The 24,135-nt window shown below is 46.1% G+C and overlaps 1 protein-coding gene across 4 annotated transcripts in view; it reads right to left on the bottom strand.

Annotated features, from left to right (window-relative positions):
* Positions 1-1,620: 1,620 nt before the first annotated feature.
* The window catches only part of MPRIP (myosin phosphatase Rho interacting protein), a 117,523-nt gene continuing 95,008 nt past the window's right edge, over positions 1,621-24,135 (bottom strand). For 2 of the 4 annotated variants that reach the window (XM_066576700.1, XM_066576702.1), the window contains exons 16-24: positions 19,491-19,638; positions 16,498-16,615; positions 15,531-15,690; positions 15,335-15,445; positions 14,862-14,948; positions 13,999-14,161; positions 10,937-11,022; positions 9,989-10,050; positions 1,621-6,430 (exon numbers count right to left, since the gene is read on the bottom strand). In XM_066576700.1, the coding sequence (XP_066432797.1) occupies positions 10,018-10,050; positions 10,937-11,022; positions 13,999-14,161; positions 14,862-14,948; positions 15,335-15,445; positions 15,531-15,690; positions 16,498-16,615; positions 19,491-19,638 (906 nt within the window). In that variant the 3' untranslated portion in view covers positions 1,621-6,430; positions 9,989-10,017. The remainder of the gene's footprint in view (positions 6,431-9,988; positions 10,051-10,936; positions 11,023-13,998; positions 14,162-14,861; positions 14,949-15,334; positions 15,446-15,530; positions 15,691-16,497; positions 16,616-19,490; positions 19,639-24,135) is intronic. The other 2 variants (XM_066576699.1, XM_066576701.1) reach the window with 1 other exon arrangement.

Genomic DNA, 24,135 nt, shown 5'->3' with positions numbered 1-24,135 from the left:
CTGCGCCAAAACATTGTGGCTGAGTTATATTGCGTCAACGAATAGCAGCCATAAGCACGCCGCAGCTAGTATTCGTGAGGATGCCGCTCCCCCTCCCTTTGCCATCTAATGATAGGACTTGTCCTGTTTGTCAACGAATAGAAATCCCAGCGTAAAAAATGCTGCCGCTATTGCGTAATTTTCTTTACGTGTGATTTTCTTCAGTGTATCAAAAACACCATTTACCTGAAAGAGCCCATCGGTCTTAGATGCGATTTTTTGATGCACCTACCCTGCATCCAAATGACGCCCATAGGTGCTCATACATGGGACGCCTTATTAGACGCATGATGCCCGACAGTTCGCCCAGTGATCATGGCGCCTGTTCTTTTACACAGCGACCATTTTCACTAGTGAATGGAATGGAGTCGGCCGGGTAGGGCTGCGGCACACTCGCCTCCATTCACATTAATGGGAAGGCTCACACGAGCGCATAGTAAAATGCTACAAATAAAACGGTTTTACTAGTGTGTGGAGCTGCGATCATCTGGTATGCCTGCACAGGACGGCGGTTCTCACCCACGCTGGCATGCACTGGCTTATTGATTTTTCTTTTTCCAACTTTTCTCGTTTCCCAGCAACATGTGTATAAAACGCACATCTGCAATGTCATTGTGTGTACAGCATTTTCCTACGCACCCATAAAGAATAGCGCTCTGTCGCACATAACCTGCAGTACAATAGAATGACAGCCAAATTTTGGGTATGTGGCATGTGTCACTTTAACATAGAATAACTCCGTAAAGGTTCTGCATATCCAAGTGATTCTGACACCGATATGATCCGTGAGGGGAGATGAAACTTAGACTTTTTTTTTCTTTTTTAAAACTTTTTTTTTACTTTACATGATCGCCGTTATCCATTGGATAGCAGCGATCATGTGACTGGTAACCACATACAGAGGCTCCCAGTGACATCTCTCTGCTCTCAGCTACACATGGGAGCCTGGAGCCAGAGAGTTTTTAAATTTCCTGGCCCATGTGCCCTTCTGTGCACATACCCGACGTTTGACGTCTGGTGCGCATGCGCAGAAGGCGCCGACGGGCCCTGGGAGGCACAGGACATCGCGGAGAAGGCGGGTGAGTACTTTCAGCTGCCCTGATGGATCTGATCCATCAGGGCAGCTGAATCTAACTTTTTTGAAACTTTTTGTTGACTTTTATATGATCACCGGCATTTGGTAAATGCCGGCAATCATGTGACCAGGGTGGGGTCCTGCGGCAAGGAATGGCAGCTCCAGGTTGCCGTCTACCTCCGGGAGCCGGCAGCATGGAGCTGTCACGTCCTCAGTTTGCAGGGACTTAATCCCTGCAGGAAACATGTTTCTACGTCCTCAGGGATTAAGGCCCACCAAGCTAGGACGTAAAAGGCAATAGGCTGGTCACTAAGGGGTTACGGAGACTCGGATCCATCACTTACCTATGGGCACACAGCAGGGGTGTCTGGCCATGCCCTCGGGTCAGGGTTGTTACTGATTATAAAGAACCATCAGAAGATGTATGTAACCTCATCCCCCCGTCACCTGCCCACATGTGCAGGCCGCTTCCCATCCACCAGGATATAGAGCACACAGACAGCATATAAAGGGTGGTGCAAAAATAGTTTATTACGATATAGTTTATGTAAAGTTAAGTAATTATATTTACAAAATAAAAATGATCAGCTACATCCACAGGAACCTAGCGAGTCACACGCATCCGGCGGGGAGAAAGAACGTGACTGAGGTGAGCTGCAGGGGACAGGCAAACGGGGGAACCAACGTAAGATATCACCACAAGTAAAAAGAGGAGGAAAAAAAATGAAAGCATTCATACTATATGTTGTACTGAGAGACAAGAACATCAAGGTCATTTAAGCCCATTTGCTACGTGCAGTAATCCCTGGTGAACACAGGGTGCCGATCGGCACCGGAGGGCTTACCGAACCAGAAGACGGAGCGAGGGCATCATAAAAACAATAATAAAAGGTAAAAAGGAATTCTGAGAATGACACATCGATATACATCCAGACAGAAGAACTGCGTCTCTCTGGTATCCCTGTCTTTTTTTTTTGGAGTTGGGTGGTTTCTTGCATATTTTATTGGGCTGTCCAGTGAGCGCCCCCTAGAGGGTGCACATGGTGAGGCCAAGGCAGATGGTAGGAGTTGGGGAAAGGGGCTGTATATAACCAAGAGATGGGCAAACTGTGGCAGCGCTTCAAGTTCCGACAAGAACTAGTGGAAGTTAGTCAAGCCGCAGAGCCAGTGATAATAGCCTGCGTTCTAAGTGCTACAGTCGGTGATGGCGGATGGTGCTGGAGACTTCAGGAAGTGCAATTCACTACCATCTGATCCTTAAAGGGCCCTTCTATAGGGGCCCCTTTGCATTACCAAGCTCTAGAACCAGACGACTAAAAAATAACCCAAAAAACGATGGCCGAACCCAACAAGCCGGCGCGGTCCTATCGCCACAATCTGTTGGTTGGATGTGTCCTACAGCAGAACAGTGCATAAGGTTCGTAGCAGCAGCTGGCACCGCCAGAACCGGTTACAATGGAGAGCGCTGGCAGCAAAGGAGCCGAAAACAGTCGTGAACCAAGAGCTGGATTATGTTACAGAAAAACAACAAAAAGTATGCGTGATATTTACATATTACACAGAACATTATCTCCTCTTCACAGACACGAGGCTGCAGAACCCACAGATGACACAAGATGGACTTAAACTTCAGCAGCTGGCGTTGGGTCCCTCCGAAGAGAAGACCCAGGCGGAGGAATGTGGAATACTGGTCAGAGGCCGGCTGTACAATCCTCTACAACGTATATTTATATATATTACACGGGACAGAAAAATGCAGGACTCACATTCGGTGAGGTTCTAAAACATTAGCAAAACTTACAGGGTGATTGAACTCCAAATGTTACACTCAATCCACAAGATTTGAAAGGAAAGGAAGAAGGGGGAAAAAAACAAAAAATTAAACATCTGGGGGTTTTAGGGTTAAAAACACAAGTCGGACACAAACCTCACTATCTCTGGAATTAAGAAATATGTACAAAGAGTGTTCTGAATACTATACAGGTTCTCTTAAATTATCTGGCATTTAAACAGACAAGTGGTTTTAGAGGTGGGACCTGCGCATGCACTAACTCTACCTTCGCCGGGCTCCCAGAGTGCGCCATCTGCAGGAGAAGGTGGTGAATCGCAAAATTAAAAAAAAAAAATTCTAAATACATTACGACCATATACACACTAGCACATGACAGGATTGAACCCGCTGCCCCTCAACTCTCCTCCAAAAAGGAAGAAATGTGTGTGCAGTGTGTGTACAAAGGAGGAACGGACCAAAGCATACTCCCAGGTTTTGCACAGATTTTCCCCACGATCTTCCAGATCACTTGTAGGATACTGTACTGTATGTAAGTAGTGAGCATATACCACAGTCATACTTTTTGCCCATTTCTACACTAGACATACCATGCCGTGTTCTGCTGGACACCTGTAATCTGGGTTCAAATTAAATACTAGGATGTGAGCGGATGTAACGTTCAAGCTGGTATGCTGAAGTCGTTCTTGGTGAAATACTCTGCAGTTCTGGGGCGGCTTATATAAGCAGCATATATGGGCCAATAACATTTAGCTGCAGTAGGACCGTCCTTACGGGAGAATATAGAAGAATGCGCTATAACCAGCGTCCCCACGGCAGAAGCACAAAGCTGGACAAAATTTATTCCAAAGACTCGAAAAGCAAATGGAAACTTTACAGCAGTTCTGATTCTTTAGGACTTTCTTTAGAGGTCCTGTTGTAATGGGTGGGGGTGGGGGTGGGGGGTAATAACTTCTGTGACCCTACAGATTGGATACAAGGTGTTGATCTGAACATGCCCTCATTGAGCGTCCATAAGAACATTTACAGCATTAAATGGATTTAAGCTGGTCACTTTTCTGTAGTGGTAGAAGAGGACTCAGGGTGGCGCTAGTGACACAGCAAATGAGTAAATGTATAAAACGTCCCCTTTCAGGAAGGCATTACTACCACTCGTTTAGACCTCCTCCCATAAAATATTTCTCTACTAAACCGATATGATGACATCGCCGCAGGTTGTTCCAAACATTGAACGCTATACAAGTATCAGCACCTACATGCATACATATGGCGGATTTCACTCTTTACAGCGCAAACCATAAGGATTTTTTTTCTTCGATTTGCATCCTTCTGACTAAACCTTCCCTCCCTCCTCATCCATCGTCGGACATACTAGCACAGGACCCCACGTAACAAGGACACACCTCACTTACTTTGAGCCTCAATTCATCACTTTCTAGCTACTCTGACCCTCATCTGGGTTAAGATACACGATTCCCTTCCAGGGGAACTGCTGGTGGAGAACGAACCCAACGAGTGCCGGAGGAGACCGTCCTATTCTTTATAAGGATACAAGGTTATGGGTTCTATCCTCTCGGCAAACCTCCAACGTAAAAACATAAAACATTCTGAAAAACCACATAGACAAAAACATCACAACGTAAACCTTCACACTCTAATAGAAGTCACTTTACGACACCAGGAGCAGGTCAATCACATCACATAATACTTCCAAGGGAATACATCACCTGCCAAGTCCTCCGAGAACCCCAACCCAACTTTTAAGTGTTTCCCCATCTCTCAGGCTGCAGCGACCTTCATGAGAACAAGCCCTACGGACTCACCAAGAATCAACGGCAGGTTCCTACTGAACGGATAGGCTGCATTTTCACTAATATTACTTGGGCCCATGAAATGCATCGTGCCATCGCTGCTTCTTGGTGAACGGATAGGGTTCATTATTATAGAAATCGGTGCTGCCCAAAACACGGCAGTGGAAACCCTAGTAAAAAGTTTAACTTTGCAGCCACTTTACAGAATACATCAAGATTTGATTTAAGTAACAACTTCCACATATGTTCTATCATGCCAAGCTGGAACCTTTACCCCCGGTCAGCAAACGGTCCGCTGTAGTGCGGGTCACAGACTGCCATAGCGGGACATCAGCTTTAGCCACTTCAATAGCATCATGCAATGCCGAAAAAAGGAGGAATCCCCATAAAAATATCAGAATGGAATTGCTATATTGCAGTTCTATAAAGGGGCTCCAAGGTAGGCAATAGGCTGGGGGGTTACTTCAACAATCACAAAATTACCAGTCATGTCCACCTTATGTATAGACCTATGCATCAGAGTTGTAGGTGTCTGGATTTCCTTAAGGGAGAAATTACAGTAAATCAAAATCGTTCAAACTAAAAAAACTAAAAGTTTCAAAAAACTTAAATGGAACAACCTGGAAAATATCGGATTAGTAGAGAAAGGTAGTTATTTCTGCACAAGGACAGTAAGGGTAGTCGGCGAGGTGAAGTAGCCAGTGGTCACAGGATTCTACAGGGGAAACTTGTAAAAAAAAAAAAAAAAAAGTTGTTTCATCTATAGGAGAAAGTTATGCAGCCAACTTAACTGCTACGAAACTGCAGGGGGCTTACGGCCACGTCTTTAAACTCCATCTCTACCGCTACATGCGAGTGTACACCCTCGTGGGCCGGACTGATCCAAACTGCTAGAGCGTCAAGTCTTCAGCTATTCTCCTTTTTGTTTTACTTGGGCGTCGTACCAACTCGTTATTGGCCCGGCAGGAACCAGACCTGTCTATATATCCTGAACGATGACAGACTCATCAGTGCAGCAGGCACGGCAGCCTCATCAGCGCTAAGCGGGCAAATGAATGAAAGCGGAACACGTGGAAACTACCACATCAGGCGCATGTATCCATCAGATCGGGCAGAGAGGTCACCGGAGTGGGATTAGTGCTGCCGTTGTCACCCTGTACACACACCGCACACGCACCAACCTCTATAAATAACTACATACATGACGGGGAGTGAGCGAGGGGTTGTGTGCCGATTGTACCCAGGCAGCCCTGTCTGCGATTCACCTCCGCTCCTGCATCTACCACACGGCGGGGGCAGCATGAGGGCCGAAGGTCCGAAGTTGTCGCACCTGATAGCTTATTGATCGGCAGCAGTGCCTTAATACTGACAATTCTGAATGAGAATTAAAGCTCTGATAAGATGGAGAAGGCGAGTTAATGTGCCCTAATCCAGGGAGCGAGGAGGGGAGGGTTAGGGAAAAGACATTGAGCTGGAGAGGTACCCACAGGAAGTAACCATTTCAACACCGGAATGGTCTTGCACATTTCAAGAGCCACGTGACATGCAGAGAGCTGCACATCAGTCCCCCGAGGCCCGATGGATCTGGGGCAGCGCACAGCTCCGCTCCACATCCTAGGGACACGCAGCAGAAATTGGGAGATGTTAGTGTTTCTTGTAGTCCTGGGATTCGAAGATTTTAAGGCGCTCCTGGACCGTCAGCCCCTCCTTCAGGCTCTGCATTGAGAAAAAGAGAAAAAAAAGGACGAATGTTAAAACAAGACTGCACTGTGGCAAGAGAGCGCGATGGGCAGAGGACGGGCACACACGACACGAGGAGAGATTAGTTCTGCATGCTGAAAGACGACAAGGGTGTCTCAGTAGGAAGGTCACACATGACAGATGGATATGAGGAGAAAGTGCAAATACCATACGTGAAGAGACCAGAACCACAATAAAGGGTTAAGTGACAGGTACGCCATTAGTGGTAAAGGGTTGGTATTACAGTCTCATTGTGGATACAGATGTATAAGGAGGTCATGCTGGAAGACACTCAACTGACGGTTGTGCCTCAACAATAAGAATGGTCTTAATACTAGGAAATGGTTAGGCCTACTTGTAGGCAGAGACGCGTATGGGCTGCTGCCACCTGGGTGGCAGCGGCCCATACCCGCCTCTGCCTACTGGGTGGCAGCGGCCCATACCCGCCTCTGCCTACTGGGTGGCAGCGGCCCATACCCGCCTCTGCCTACTGGGTGGCAGCGGCCCATACCCGCCTCTGCCTACTGGGTGGCAGCGGCCCATACCCGCCTCTGCCTACTGGGTGGCAGCGGCCTGGTGAGTTGCCGGAGTGGCGCCTATGGGTATATACATTTTACTAGGAGGATCTGTCTTGCGTAGTTAAAAACTAGGTGGCCAGTAAACAGACCCTGAAGCCGCTTGTTCTTTCCCACCCGTTTACAACAAGATATTATATTATGTAACACGGATGTTTGGGTGTCTGAATGTAAGCCCTGTTGGGGGAACTTAAAAAGGAGCCGTGCGCTACCCTTCCCAGGGCCTGTTTTATTGTAAATAGGGGGCTAATACATTCTCCAAATATCAGTGGTGAAAAGATGTCCATAAAGGGATTAGTATTGTGTCGTCCGACTTCCCCAGCGGAGTCCGGCACGACCCCCCAGCATCCCCAGCGGTCCGAGCTCTGCCTATAACAGTGCTGTCGGGGTACTAATACATCAGTAATCATCACTCATAGCGACAACTGCTGGATTCGTACTCCAGACAGAAGAGCCGCGGGATCGCTGATGCGGGTCATGGGGACAATCTTCATAAGATATACATCTACATTACAAAATGTATTCTGTGTTCGTTTTAATCATTTCTATTTAGAGAACGTTACAGCCCCTATTAACTAGCGGATTTCAGCCTACACATGATAGGGCCCCAGGAGTTATAGGCCCTCTTTAGAGGCATCTTTGTTAAAGAGGATGTCCGAGAAGTTTTTTTTTACCTCCTGTAAAACCCAGTTCTCCCTGCCATAAAGTTAAATCCTATTCTCACCTCTCCCGCTCCCCACTGTGTGCCGCACTGCTCGGTCCTCCATGTCCCTCGTTTGTCTACAGACTGCAGCAGCCTGTGAGGTCCTGTAAACAGGATGTCATGGGAAGATCTGGTGCAGGACATAGCGGGGAGCTCGTAGAGGTGAGGAAATGACTGTTACTCGATGACAAGGGGGAACTGTGGTTTACGGAAAAATAAAACCGCTTGGACAACGCCTTTAAAGGGGATGTGCCAAGTTAGAAGATAACTATGATTGGTGGAACCACCACCGATTCCAAAAATAGGGGTCCAGCTGACGTCCGAATGAAAGAAGTGGTGGTCACACAGATGCGCTGCAGCTCCATTCACTTCATGACAGGCCTATAGATTAGCAAGGTGTTCAAACTCTAATCTCCGGTGTTACTGATGTATGGCAGCGCGGCTGCGAAACCTTCACTCCATTCACACAGGGACTGGATCCCCATTCTCCGTAACAGTGGGGGCCCCAGTGATCATAAGGCTATAACTTATCCAGGATAGAGGATCCCTTTATATCGTGGCACAATCCCTTTAAAGCAGCTGTCTCAGCAGGACTTGGATGGCATAGCCATAGAATCCAAACAGTGTTCGTTCAATCGATCAGCCACGTGGCCATTTATAAATGGCGCAGTAAAGCTGTCCGTAAGGAAAGTGTGACGAGTCCTACCTAGCTCCACTGCCACTATGTACTAGTGATCTGCTACATGCCACCTGTGCCCATCCTGAGATAATGACATGAAACCTTGCCACTCCACGACAAAGAACAAACCCCCCTTCACCTCACGTGTAGCAGAACGATGGGTGTGATAGGAAGCAGACCATTTGTGGATAAAGAGAGAAACGCTAATTGGATTAAAGATGCAAACATCTGAAAACCCTAAGAACTATTCATTCAGCAATATCCAAAACCGAACGCCAGGCATCTCCTCCCTGTGCCGCACTCGGCTGGCTCGATGTACACTGATGCCCCCTTTATTAGACCCCCATCTAGTAGCGTTGGGCTCCTTTGGCCTTCATAACTGCAGTGATTCATCATGCTGTAGATTCCACTGGGTGATGAAATCCTCCTGCAGGAATAACGGCCCCTGCGGACAGGAAGCTTCTTGTAGTTGCTGCAGATTAGATGGAGGTGTTGACAGGAAGGGGTCAGTGATTCATGCTGCTTGCGCCAAATTTTGACCTGCCATCGGCACGGGGCAACAGAAACCTGGGTCCATCTGACCAAGACATGTTTTTCTGCTGCTCAGTGATACAATTTTTGTGCTCTTTTTCCCCCCGGAGTCTCATCTTTCTGTTTTAGACACAATGGCGCTGGAGCTGGTCGTCTGCTGTTACAGTACGTCCGTACGAAAAAGAGTTATGTGTGCAGACAGGTTACTGTAGTTGGAGCACCAACGTTGCATTCGGCTACTCTCGACTGTGCAGCGCCTGTTGGTCCGAGCAATTCCTGACATCCTCCTCTGACCCCTTTCAGTGGTGAGTGGTTTCCATCCACAGAATTCTCCTTTGCTGGATGTTTTTCCTCAATCAGATCATTCTCTGTATTCTCTCCATCCGCTGGCCATACCGATGACCATCCAGCGATCTGACAGCCGTCTAATGTGCATTCACACTGAAACTGATTCATAAAAATATGCTAACGAGATCCGATGCACCAATCATGAAAGGGCCGGGGGTAGGGAGGGCTCTAATAAAGGGACCATTCAGTGTATGCACAGAGGAGTTCCTGCTGCACTGCATTGTGGGAGATGTATAGTATACTACCTTAAGCTATACTAAGAAAAAACAAAAAAAGCAAAAAAAAAACCAAAAAAAACGGATGCCCCCGTCTGGTGCAGGACATGCAACACGAGGTTTTGGGCATATTAGAATATGGACTGTAAAGACGCCAGACTCACAGACTTATGGTAAACAGAACTGATCTAGGACACATGACAACGCTCACACGTGGGGACCCCCGACTGGAGCCCAGTGGGGCGATAGACATTTAATGCTTAGTGTTCTGCAAAAACCAAATTAACCCGCGTTGACCTAAAGCTGTCAACATTGATTTAGCATGGAGGATTCTGGGAAATGCCATTATCTTCTGTGTTGATAACCTTTTTATTTTTCCCCCCAGTGAAGGAAAGGAAAGGAACAAGGCCGGTGGTGGTGGCGGCACTCAGGATGGAGAGAAAAGCTGTGCATGCAGAGTTTGGTGGCCTGGTTTGTACCTACATGTCAGGGAACCCGGTAGGTGGAACTGTTCAGTTATCCCATGAGACCTGCTCAATTACGGACTTCCATGGACAAAGGGACACACAGACACAGACAGACAAAGAAAGCGCATGAATCCCATGTGACAGTGCTCAAACCCCATACCCATCACCCCTGACCACAGAAACCTTGGAGGGGAAGGGGGGGGGGGGGATGTGCGATATCATGCAGGGGTCCTGCACGGACATAGGCTAACCAGTGAGATGAAGACCACTCACATATACTTACTAACAGGCAGACAACTATGATCTATACGGTGTGACCAACTAGGGAGATAAAAATCACAAGGATCAGGCAGGAGAAACGGGGGACTTTGGGGGGTTTGAAAAACAAGTTACAAAACAGGTCATTTTAGAAATGGGTGACATACGGGGGTTGGAAGGGTCAGAAATGGGTAACATTTTAACAGACCCGGTCATCATCCTACACCAAACCTGGGGATAAACTCTAACGACATCCGTAAGACCTCGGACATTAGCGAAGTGCGTTGGATCACTTGCATCCGTGTAGTGGAAGGGGGAATTAAAAGGTTTTCCATCGAAACTACACAACTAGAGAAAGCCGTGGCCTAAAGTCCTGCCAAGTCTCCATGTCCCTTCTCAATCGGGTTACTGTCTGACAGCAATAATGATCGGGCTGGTTGTTAGGCAATGAATCCCCAGCAACCAGCAGGTCACAACTACTGACCCTGAAAATGGATTGAGACAGCAGAAAAGGAGAAAGACAGACAGCAGCCTCACCGCGGCCCGTGGGAATAAACTGGGTAATTAAGGTGGAGAACCTCTTTAATATATCTGACACCAAAGAGGTCTACCAGGAGCAACAAGAAACAGACTTCTACGGCTCTCGGCATCCGTTCGGGTGACGGATGGCTCTCAGTATCCGGCTGAAGTACGAGACCCCGCATACCTTGGACCTGATGTTCCGCAGCTGTCTGTTGATGGTCGACCGGTCGTTCTTCAGGAAATCAGGGTTACTCTTAGATTTCATGATATCTGTGGAAATGGTTAGAAAGTTTTATCAAGCGCAGCTACAAGCCATGAAGTTACTGAAGGGAATGTGTATTATCTCAAGATGCCTTCCTAGTCGGCACGGAAAAGGCAGCAAGTAGTGTTTGTAGAAAACGGATCAAAGCTCGAGAATGCGACTCTCAAAGGGTTACCCAGGATTTACAGTAATGGCGAAAAGTTTTAGGCAAGAGTGCTGTCCAACTAGAAGGTGTCCAACTCCATAATGTTTTAGGGAGTACCAGCCAATCCCATCAAGAACGGCCTTTGGTGTAAGCGTCCTTTCAGACAAGCCGATTCATGGTTTACACGGGCGAGTGACGTCACCGCCAACCCGTTTGCTCGAGCATCCTGCTTATACAGAAATAACATCGTTGGCTCGGACAAATGAGAAATCGGTCAATCGTTCCCATTCGTTGTACAAGTGAGCGAGAGGGACTGAATGAGCGATAAGTGAAGGCACCAACGATGATATGTCTGCACAAAAAGGACAGGTGAAAAGCAAACGATTCTCATGTTAAAGATTTAAAGATTTTTGGGGTCATAGATTCGGAAAATGACATTAGTTTGTCTCTATCTGGTCTGCTTATATGATATATGTCCACATAAATGTAGACATGTACACATATTGTATTATGGAATGACCGCCAATCAAAAGCTGAAGGTACAAAGAGAAATCCCAAGAAGCCGAGAACACAAATAAAATTAAAAAAAGTGTCCTCATTGAGATGTCGCTGAAACTGCATTTCTGTGAATTCAGTCGATGAGATATTCCCGAACGTTCGCGCTGGATGTTTCACTAGTAGTCCGCCATCATATGTGTATCCCATCGTCCGCAGTCCTGTTCTTCCACGGTCACCAGTAGTCCGCCATTATATGTGTATCCCATCGTCCGCAGTCCTGTTCTTCCACGGTCACCAATAGTCCGCCATTATATGTGTATCCCATCGTCCGCAGTCCTGTTCTTCCACGGTCACCAATAGTCCGCCATTATATGCGTCTCCCATCGTCCGCAGTCCTGTTCTTCCACAGTCACCAGTAATCCACCATTATATGTGTATCCCATCGTCCGCAGTCCTGTTCTTCCACGGTCACCAATAGTCCGCCATTATATGCCTCTCCCATCCTCCAGTCCTGCTGTTCCACAGTCACCAATAGTCCGCCATTATATGTGCATCCCATCGTCCGCAATCCCGTTCTTCCACGGTCACCAGTAGTCCGCCATTATATGCGTCTCCCATCATCCGCAGTCCTGTTCTTCCACGGTCACCAGTAGTCCGCCATTATATGCATATCCCATCGTCCGCAGTCCTGCTCTTCCACAGTCACCAATAGTCAACCATCATATGTGTATCCCATCGTCCGCAGTCCTGTTCTTCCACTTTCACCAGTAGTCCGCCATTATATGCGTCTCCCATCGTCCACAGTACTGTTCTTCCACAGTCACCAATAGTCCGCCATCATATGTGTATCCCATCGTCCGCAGTCCCGTTCTTCCACGGTCACCAGTAGTCCGCCATTATATGCCTCTCCCATCCTCCAGTCCTGTTCTACCACGGTCACCAGTAGTCCGCCATTATATGCATATCCCATCGTCCGCAGTCCTGTTCTAGCACAGTCCTTGGTGATGTAAGTGGTGAACAGGGTGAAGGATTCCACCTGGAAACAAGACAATCTGGAAATCCATCCACTATGACTGTAGGTCCTGCAATCGGACACTCATGTTACGAGCATGGACACCCAAGTGTTCACAAACAGAAGTCAGCAGTTTCTCCACAACCCTACCAGACAGTTTATCGCCGAAGCATGTCCCAGTTCTCTTCTGTGCCTTTGCTCCTTGGTTCGTCAGACCACGTTTGCTGTTCAGCGGTGGCGCTATGTACCATATGTACTAATAGTAAGCAGATGCTGGCGGGAAAATAAAGATAGCAGAAATAGATAAAGACATCAGGAATCTCTCAAAAACTAGAGCTCCAAGAATGAAATGGATGGTACAGAACCAGTGGCACAAAAATACTCAGAAACAAATTCCAGGCACTTTGACTTTTTTCCTTGTCACCAGTGTTATCGGTCACTTTCACTTGTTTGAACTTTTTTTTGGACAATAATTGTTCCATCTAAAAGCACCTTGAAGAAGAACAGGGAGTCCTGGAAGTGATGACACGGCCCCACAGAGCCCTGAACTCATCATCATACAGTCTGTCTGGGATTACAGGAAGAGACAGAAGGATTTGAGCGAGCCGACAACTACAGTAGATCTGTGCTTAGTTCTCCAAGAGGTTTCAAACAAAAAACCCTGCCAAATTCCTTCAAAAACCGCTTGCACAAGTGTACCTAGAAGAACTGATGCTGTTGTGAAGGTAAAGAGCGGGCACACCAAATATTGGTTTTCGATTTCTCTTTTGTTTGGTCACTTTTAGGAATGTTGATATCCATCTATCTCAACGCTTCTACTTTTGAAGTCATTCATATTTTGCAGCACTTTTCCTAAAACTTTTACAAAATACTGAAGATTTTTCCCAAAGCTGCCTGCAGTGTTGTACCAACATAAGAAAAGCCGTAACTCCTCCGTAGCTCACCTCCTTCTTCACTCCTAGCAGCAGAGCAACGACATCCCTCTACTGACCATGTCACCGCCGCAGCTAACCACCAGCTGAACCGAGGCGGTGATTGGCTGCAGCGTTACGTGGCCCTGGTGTTGGTGACATGGTTGCTGGCTTTGTGCACTTGGAAGTGAATGGCGATGAATTAAGCACCACAGGAACAGAAGAGTTGGGCGTATTACTTCTGTTGGTACGCCACTCTGAGCAGCTTTTGATCCTATTATCCTGGATAACCCCTATGATGAATTCTTCCCAAGTCATATGGTAAAGCCTTCTCCTGTAACGTGTGTTCATGTGTCTGTAGTTGCAGATAAACCGCCTAAATGATGCAGAATGATCACTACCATGTCTCTCTCCTCACCGTATCCAGACACCGTTGCATTGTCTGGGGATTTGTCTCCCAACATCTCGGTGGCCGCCTTCAGCTGCTCCTTCAGCCGGCTGATGTCACACTCGGCCTTGGCCTTCACATTGCTCAGCTCAGAGTAGATGTCCTTGTATTTATCGCTGGCATACTTCTTATCCTTTTGGAGGGAAGAAAATAACGAAAGCTTTATGGCAAACATATTAAATAACCTAAGCTGCAGTCACAATACAGGAAGCATCGACAAGGGGCTGTCAAGGTTGTATCCTGTCGCCATTCCTTCTCAACCTCATGCTTGACCACGTCATGAAACGAGCAATCAGGCCGAATGTAGTTGGAGTTGTGGGAGGGAGAAGACACAGATTAGATATTAGACAGTGAGGGGATCAATGAGTGGAACAGGATGCCACGGGAGGTGGTGAGTTCTCCTTCAATGGAAGTGTTCAAACAAAGGCTGGACAGACATCTGTCTGAGATGATTTAGTGAATCCTTCACTGAGCAGGGGGTTGGATGACCCTGGAGGTCCCTTCCAACTCTACCATTCTATGATTCTAAAAAATAGGAAGCATTGGCATGGAAGGAAAAGGTCACTTGGCGACAAACATTTACAAAGGACTTGTGCACCTTTGACCTTTCATGGGCTGATGCCGAAACTGCTGAATATGATCGTCAACGATGACATTCTCTTGTTGCGCAATACACCAAAAGGTGTGGGAGGATCCAAGTGTAAGCAAGTCAGCGATGCAGTCAAGAAGGGGTTAAGGGGCACCTAATCACAACTGCTTCACGAGATACAGCCTTCTCTGAAAGGTTGGATATGTTTTAAGACCCAATATAAGAATGCATGCGACCCTCTTACCCTAAGAGCTGTCTGTAGCTCATCCTTCAGGGAGCTGATCTCTTGCTTCTGGTATTGGATCTCCGACTCCTTCACACGTAGCAGGACCTGCAGAACACAAACATTTAGAACAGCGCCCCCTTGAGCTGGTCCTGGATATGTTCATGATGGGAACAAGATAAACAATGTGAAGAGACTGTAGAAGCTAGAGAGATGAATCCCTAACAGACTAAGCAGGTAGATTAAACACCTTGGAGTGGTACTAGCAGGTACTTGCTCTTGTGTAAGAAGTCTAATCGCTGGCAGTAGGCTGTATATAAGAGCCGTGAGCGCCGCAGAGCTAGGAGCCCAGTAATGGTACCAGACATGTGTTTCTTATCATTAAAAACCAAACACATCTGCATATATATCAAGACTTGTGGACATGGAAAACACACAAAGAGCCCCTAATATAGTTAAACTAGAGCTGAAAGACGTGGGAAGAAAGGCTTTACCTCCAACTCATAGACATCCTTCCCCTGGGTGAGAGGCGATACCTCCCCTCCGTCTCCGGTTACCAGATTTCGAAGCCGCGTTATTTCACTGGCAAGACGATTATTCAACTCCTGTAACATAATAAAAACAATGAGAAGAGGAAGCCAATGCCCTGCTCAGAGCCGGGAGAGGAGGCAGGAACGCTGCTGCACTCACCTGGTTGTGTGCGTTGAGCTCTTGGTTCTCTCTCTGGCATTGGCGTAGAGCTTGGCGTTCTGCCTCTAGGGCCTGAGCAAGGTGGGCGTTCTCAAGACACTTCTGAGAATATTGCTCGGAGAGGACTTCCAGCTCCCTCTGCACCGACTGCAACTCCTCCCTGTAATAGCAACCACTTGAACCTCAATGGGAGTCCGTACCAATACACTTAATGGTCACTTTAATTAGAGACACCCATTTAGTAGTGTGTTGAACCTTCCTGCCCTTCAGAACCACAGCTAGTCATCTTTAATGGTGGTGTAGATTACACTAGGCGCTGAATCATTCTACACAAATATCGGCCCCTGTGGACAGGAAGTTTCTTGAAGTTGCTGCAGATTAGATGGGAGGTGCTGACATGTTCTGATCAGCTGACAGGAAGGGGTCATCGGTTCATGCTGCTTGTGCCAAATCTTAGTTATCTAATTTTCTTCATCTGCCATAAGGGACGACAAGTTCTGCACACCAATGAGTTGGAGCACCAGCATTGTACTCGGGTGGAATTTACTTGAATGTGCAGCAGAATGATTCTTCACATCTTCCACTGACCCCTTTTGGTGACCAATTGTTTCCGGCCACAGGACCCCCTTCAGCTGGATGTATCGCCTCAATTCTCAGTCAACTCTCCACACTATTGTATGAGAAAGCACCAGAAAATTGACAGTGAAAGCCTGGCTACCGCCAGTTTATCACTGGTGACACAGGAAGCTCCAATCATGAAAAGGCTGGTGTTTCTAATAAATTGGCCTGTGAGTGTAGGCGCCCAAAATTTTTGAAACTGCAATCCGTATTTCAGATTTGTCACATAAGACTTGAGAAAGGAAAATGTCATACAAGTACAGAAAGGAATATAAAGCAACAACTAGATTCTAATGTCCAAGAGAAAATCCCCTTGATAAGCATTTGGATCTTATGGGAAAGAACTTACAGATACTGCCTCCGCAATGACTCCACGTCGGCATTGATGCTACTGACTTGAGAGCGATGGGACTTCTCCAGCTCCCTCTCCAGTTCTTCACGGTGCGCATTTTTCATTGCTTCAATGGCTGTAAGAGTGAAAACATTAACACTCAACGTTTCAAAGCTTTTCTGTCAACCTGCTTTTACTTTAGGCTTCAAAGAGTTTTATTTGATTTAAACAGAAAGTTGGCAACACTCTGCCGCCAAGACCCCGCGCAGGGGGATATAGTCAGGGCTTAACATTGGAGTAGAGATCCGTTTCTTGGACGGGTATGAATAATTAGTAGAGATGAGCGAACCTACTCGTTTCGATTAATTACTCGATCGAGCACCGCGATTTTCGAGTACTTCCGTACTCGGATGAAAAGATTCGGGGGGCGCCAGGGGGAGGCGTGGCGGAGCGGGGGGTAGCAGCGGGGAACAGGGGGGAGCCCTCTCTCTCCCTTCCCCCCCCCCCCACTCCCCTCTTACCCAGGGGCGTGGACGAGTAGGTTCACTCATCTCTAATAGTTAGTAATAATATAACAAGAAAAAAAAGGTAAGGAAAGAGGCTATGGAAGATAGGGTAATATTGAAGAAAGGGGATGAAAGGGAGGGGAAAAGAAAGAAAAGAGAAACAATATACAGGGTGAAATCGTATGCATGGAAACATGAAAATCTCGTCGTACATCACTCAAAAAGAAAGGAACCAATCCCCAACATTTCCCACTCATCGTCGTGTTACAGGTTGTCCGTCGTATATGGATGTGGAGTTGCTCTGATGCTATTCTAACTTAATTTTTTTATTTATTTTTTTTTTTTTGGGGGGGGGGGGGGCGTGTCTTATTTGTTTTCTGCCTATAATCTCACAAAATAGGGTAGGTTTGGTACGTTAGTGTAGACTATCCAGAAGCTCCAGACCTTTTCAAATTGTTGGATTTTGTCTTGGCGTATGGCTGAGTTTTTCGTTTAAGAGGGTTTTATTGATGCGGGATATCAGGAGTTCGAATGAGAGTGTTGGTTTGCGCCACTGCTGTGCTATCGAAATTCGTGCTGCCATTGTAATAGCTTGAAGGGGGCATTGCGCATTGCTGCCAGTCTATTTCCTAGCAATAGAACGAAGGGGTCAGATCTGGTGCTCGTCCCAGTCACAGAATTTATAAGGTGAGAGACCTTTCTCCAAAAAGCCTGAGCCACTGGGCATGACCACCAAATGTGGTGCTGAGAGCCTACATCGTTGCATCCACGGAAGCATAGATTAGAGACTTCTGGGTAGATCACATTCAATCCCTCTGGTACGAGATAAGCTCTATGTAGGACTTTTATGGACGTCTCTGTCAACGAGACTTGCCAGCTGTTTTTGCTTATGATCTCGCAGCAGGGGTGCCAACGTTCTAGTGATAAGGAGGAGTGAAAGTCTGCCTCCCACTGTAACATGAAGGGGTGTTTGGAGTCTTGTAGTGATTTGTTTAGCATATTATAGAAATGGGAGAGAGTGCCTGGGTGTGTGGGGCAGAATTTGTACATGGCTTCCATTTAAGTCATTTCGGTTTTGATTGATGTTGGTAAAATAGAGGACCAGTAGTGGAAGACTTGTATTTTTCTCCACCATTCTTGTTGAGGCGGTTTATGTTGACTAGTAAAGGTGGACATTGAGGTCAGTTTGCCATGTATAAGGAAGTCATACAAAGACGTCAAGTTGTTTGTTTTCCACCATGTAAATTGAGTCGCATCTAGGCCAGGGGGGAATTCTGGGTTGTGTAGTAAGGGGGTGAGTGGATATGGTGTGGATTGAGGGTTTAGTTGAAATCTAACTTGTTTCCATAGCAAGATGGAGAAAAAGGTGTAGGGAGTATTAATTATGAAACTGGACAGGAGAGGTACTTTTGTCCAGAGGAGGGTGGACCAAGTATGTGGGGAGAACTGGGTTTCCTCAATGGAGGTCCACAATGGGGCCTGGTGGCCCGTGTAGATAGGTGGGATTTGTGTCAGGCGGGCGGCTTTATATTTTGCTTTTACTTTAACATTAAATAAGGCGATGGGTCCAGATGACGTCCACCTCAGAGTTCTTAAAGAACTACAATTGCTGCAGGTCTTAACTGATTTAACCAGTCCCTTCTAACGGGGAATGTTGTACCCCTCTATAAGAAGGGCAGTAGAGAAGCAGTTGGGAACTACAGGCCAGTTAGTCTGACACCTGGAGTAAATAAAGTAATGGAAACTCATGAAAAGATACATATTTGACAACTTAAAAACTCACAACCTGTTGGACCCTAAACAGCATAACTTTACTGAGGGTCGAATGTATCAAACTAATCTCACTGACTTCTTACACAACGTCACAAAAGCTGTAGAAGGTCTCAAGAACAAAACTTATCAGGAAGACATATAGGCCTTATTTGTATAGCCTGGAGGAAGAAAGGAGACATGATGGAGAACTTTATATAGGTAACAGGAGGAGAGAAGGGAAAGGAAGGGGGGCATGATGGAGGCCTTTATATAGGTAACAGGAGGAGAGAAGGGAGAGAAGAACATGATGGAGACCTTTATATATGTTACAGGATGAGAGAAGGGAGAGGGGGGGGGGGGAGACATGATGGAAACCTTTATATAGGTAACAGGAGGAGAGAAGGGAGATGGGGGAACATAATGGAAACCTTTATATATGATACAGAAGGAGAGAAATCTATTAGGATAAATCAGAAGCAAAAAGTCAGGATATATTTTTTTTTACTGAAAGAGTAGTAGTTGCTTGGAACAAACTTCCAGTAGATGAGAAAATCAACAGAGAATGAATTCAAGTTGCCTGGGGTATACATATATCTATTCTGAGAGAGAAATACTATAAGCCGAGTCTAGAAGGCCCATGCGGTCATCTTCTGTGGTCAAGTTTCTATGTTTAAGCTTTTGGTGAGGGAGACAGATTCTGACTCACAGACCACTTATTATTCATACTGACACGGTTGGCAATCAAACATGTACCTGATATCGTGGCTGCAGTCTCTTCTGCTAGGAGACGGTCCTTCTCATCCCGCAACTTCTCTAGCTCTCGCTGGTGTTGTCTTAGAAGGTCCTCAATTTTCTTCTGATGCGTTTCCTCCATGGCAGCAAAGCCTCGTTCACATGTCGCCTGTAGATGAAAAAACCTTTCAAAATAATGCTGGATTGTGTGGTGCTAAAGAAATCAGCACAGACAAGGGAGACGGGTGTTGATATGAATGGCTTAGTCAAGTGGTTGACCCTATCAGGTGGCCGTTAACCAAACAAGAAATGAAGATGGACACAGACGTTACAGGAAAGTCTGCCAATTGATGAATGACATGTCAAGCCGTCACCAATATGTCAGCTTACGGCGTTCTACATGAAATGGTTCACGTGTGCCTCTCAGCGACATATCAAGACATCAGCTGGCCGACAAAAAAAATACAACCTGGCTTTCGAAAGGTCAACCTCGGGAATGAACGGTCAAGTAAATAACTTCACCAAAAAAGTTGTTAGAAACTACTAATGCAGATTATTACGGCAGACGTTCATCCATGGTCTACGACTGGTCTAAACATGTTAATGATTTAGTGAAAAGAAAAAAGGTAGAAACCGAAGAGGCTCAGGGGTTTAGGTAGGAGGTTGTAGCTGGCTCAAGGTCAACTCAGGCTTCCATCCTTCCGAGGTCGGTGAAATGAGTACCCAGCTTGCTGGGGGGTAAAAGATGACTAGGGAAGGCAATGAAAAACAGTCTGCCAAGAAAATGTCACAATGTGACGTCACCCTAGGAGTCAGTCATGACTCGGTGCTCGCACCAGGGCTTACCTTGGTTTTTAACAGAATTTGATTGGGCAAGCAAAATTTCATCAAAGTCCTAGATTTTCTAACCAATTGGGGGGAAAGAAAAAAACTCTATTGCAGAACAAAAGGGGTGATGTGATGGACCGGACCAGGAAATGCTCATGGTTTCAAACTAATGTACTAGTACAAGTTCTCCCGCCATCTCATGCTTTTGCTGTTCCAGGCATTCGCAAAGCCTTAAGGCCCATTTAGACACAATGATTATCGCTCGGAATTAGTCCAAATGATGGCCTTCAAGCGATAATCGTTGCGTCTAAATCCTACCATCGCTTGCTTTTCTGCTGAATGATGGATTTCCTGTGAGCATGCTAAATTCTCCACGGGGCAGCGCTGATAACATTGTTATCAACTGGCAGCCCACGGCAGAACAAAGGACATGTATTTAAAGAACAGACCACCTGCTTTTCTGTAAATACATGCAAATGATGTTAATTATCTGCTAATGGACATTAGTGCCCATTAGTAGCTGTGCAAAATGACCACTCAAATTGTCTTTTGAGCAAAGTTTGAGCGATCATTTTTGCGTGAAAATGGGGCTTTATAGCTACTGATTATCTTGATGGTGAAGTCAGATAAAGGATAAAACAGGCCAGTCAGGCTTAAAGCAAAGCTCATATTCAATACTAGAATGTGAAAATTAAGGCTCCTTTAACACGCAGCGATAAATGGTTAGCTCGTCCAGCCTGCTTACACAGGTAGATAAATCATTAGTGATTTTGTTCGGAACTCGTTTAGTTGTTCCCATTTTCTGTACTAGTAACGATGGCTGAACGAAGTGCAAACAAGCAATGTATATGCCTGCATAAATAAACGAATGAGAAGAGAACTAATTCCTATTTGGCTTCAATGGTTGACAGGGTTTACACTCAACGATTATCCTTCAAATTCGCACCTAGTTTTTGAACAATCATCAATCTGTGTAAAAGCACCCAAACGAGCACCATTTCTCAAGGACAGGATAAAGTGGGCAATGAATGACAGACGGCCTCGGCTATACAGAGAAGGAAGACGCCTCATATTAGGATTTCATTTAGACACTTGATGGCTGGAAAAAAATAAAAAACCCTGCAACCACAAAATACTAGTAATCCCTAAAACGATGAAGAGCAGCTACCACCATGTCTAGTACCACGCTCCAAAAGGGGGGAAACTTTCTGTATTGGGAGATCATTTATAGTCGGGTGAAATTTACTATTTGCTAAAAACTTTGATAAGATGTATGCAATCTGCAGCGACCATTTTTGTAGCCCAAGAACACAGTTGGAAGAACTCTTACCACTATGTTACAGAGCTGAAGCAAAGTTTGTGAAGACCCCATTTTAACCCTTTGCAATTCAATTTTGGATTCAGGATTTCCTAGGGGGCTCTCTCTTTCTGCCATTATACAATGGCGCCATCTGCTGGCTAGAGCCAGTACTGCGGTATGTGACATGCTGGGAAGTCCCCCGACAACAGAACGGCCAGTAATCTACAGTCAGAATACCCTGCCGGACGTCTTCTGACATCGTAGCTGTACAGCCTTCGATCAGAATGTCTTTAGACGTCAGACAGTGGATTGGAAAGGGTTAAGAGGGAAATGAAGAGTAGCATAATACTGCCCACCCTAATACTAGTGTCACTTGGTACCCAAAAATTCTATCAGAGTGCGAAAAAACAGTACAGCAGCCATGTAATATCACTATGCAGTGCAATACAGTGCTTATAGAATGATGCTATATAGTTACTGAATGACAGTAATCACACCGTGAGATAATAGTAGAGGACAGGGTGATGGAGGCCATGTGGAAATTGCCTTTTTGCCCGTGCTACAATTCGGCTGTGGTGGTAGTAGGTGAATCAATTCAGTAACAGGATGGATTATGTCAATTCTGCAGGTTACATGGGACAACTGTCGGCTAAACGTTCTGCACGAGCGGGTGATATCACCCCTAGTTGTTTGCGGTTGTTCAGAACGTTTAGACACAGCACGGTAACATGGTACCCGGTAAGGATAAAACAGCGCCCCCCAGACACCTGTTCCCTGACCTTTGACTCCGATAACGTAGTCTACGGGGCTGAAAGTTAACAGAAGTCTCCGTTTAAGGCCGCCTGCACACAGGCATCGCACCGTGGATCGGCAGCACGTACAGTCCATAGCATGCTATGGAAAAACGATGTTCCTTTGTCTGGGAGTTGGGAGAAATGGTTGCCCACCGAACGAGCATTCGTCCGACAGCTATTGAAGGTGTATGGGCTAAACTTCCCATAGATTATTGGTGGATCCTGTGAACATTCACCCGATTCTGACATAATGGTCTAAAAAGTCTATCATATTAAACGCGTATTTCAGAGGGGAGGATAAAATTAAAAAAAAAATCCCTAATATTTGCACTTTTTGCCATGTTTCCAAGCGACCATCTAAAATCGACAAACTGAACTCAAGTTTTCCGATGCCCTGCGCCACCGATACGTTCCAGCCAGCTTCAGATTTCTACGTTATTTAAAAAAAAAACACCGGAAGTGCAAAAACTACAACTCCCACAATGCCCCACTGCCAGCTACTGACAAGTGCACATTTACAACCATACAAACTGTGTTGTCATTACAGAACATGAAGGCACTGAGCATGCCCGACCAGTAATACAGCGGAGCGTACAGGACGTAACCATTGGTTACCAATGGGGAACTAAGTGGGGGGGGGGGGGGCACAGGTAAAGCAATATAGCTGCAGCTTCGTATATTATATTGCAAAGTTACACATTGGCTTATGAAGCAAATAATGTTCAGAGTGATCAAAGAGGAGATACTGGAATTACGGCAAAAAGATGGACTAGATTATTAAACGAGGTCTCAAATCAGAAATGGTCGCACTCTGTACTAACTGCTAATACAAATATTTCAAAAGGGAGAAATAAGGGACTTTCTACAAAGGCCACCATGTTCTAAGGTTTGGTGAAGATTCAGACTATTTACTGAAAGCCTAAATGGTCTCCGAGGGTCACTGCCTTGTTGGACCTTTACTGGGATCCAAATGTATAAACAAAGAAGAACAAAAAAGAATGGACAAAAGCAAAAGTGCGTTGTTGAATACAAGAAGCTGACTAACAGAAGGGTCACAGGAGTTTGGTTTAGGGCATCACCAGTCACCCCCCATCATTATCAGGGTTAGAAATAGCAATAATGAAATGACAGTAAAATAAGATTTAAAGAAGCCCATCACGTCCCCACAGCACCATACACAAAGTCATACCGCTGTTAGGGGAGGTGACAGGGAGCCGGGTCAGGTCACCTTTAAATTCACCTGCTCCCACAATCCAGCACCGTCACCCTCCTAAGATCACACAGCGCTGGAAAATCGGATTCTTTTCAGAGACCGATGTGTGCGCTTCTCCCAAAGACTTGTATAGGAGACAGTGCGCATGAGACTCAAGAGTCCGAAGATCATGCGGCGCTGGAAAATCTGTGGGTGACAGTGCTGGCAAATATAAAGAAATACATCACCCGGCTCCCAGTTACCTCCCCGAACAGCACCATAACTTAGGTTATGGTGCTGTGGGGACGTGACAGGCTCCCTTTAATAATATAATGTCACAGGACCTTCAAGTTCTCAAAGTCTGCCTGGTATTTCTCCTTTATGGAGGACATATTGTCTTCAGGATGTCTCCGTTCAAGCTCCTCCCTCATCAAGTCCATCTGGGCTTCCAGTTCTACAATTCGACCTTTCAGGACATTCATGGAGTCCACATCATCCACAGTCTCTTGATCAGAAGCAATACTGCAAGTTGTTGAGTCCATTGGCGACGGT

Source organism: Eleutherodactylus coqui, chromosome 8 (genome assembly GCF_035609145.1).
Source record: "Eleutherodactylus coqui strain aEleCoq1 chromosome 8, aEleCoq1.hap1, whole genome shotgun sequence".
Classification (NCBI taxonomy): domain Eukaryota; kingdom Metazoa; phylum Chordata; class Amphibia; order Anura; family Eleutherodactylidae; genus Eleutherodactylus; species Eleutherodactylus coqui.
This window is presented reverse-complemented; position numbering and strand designations above follow the sequence as displayed.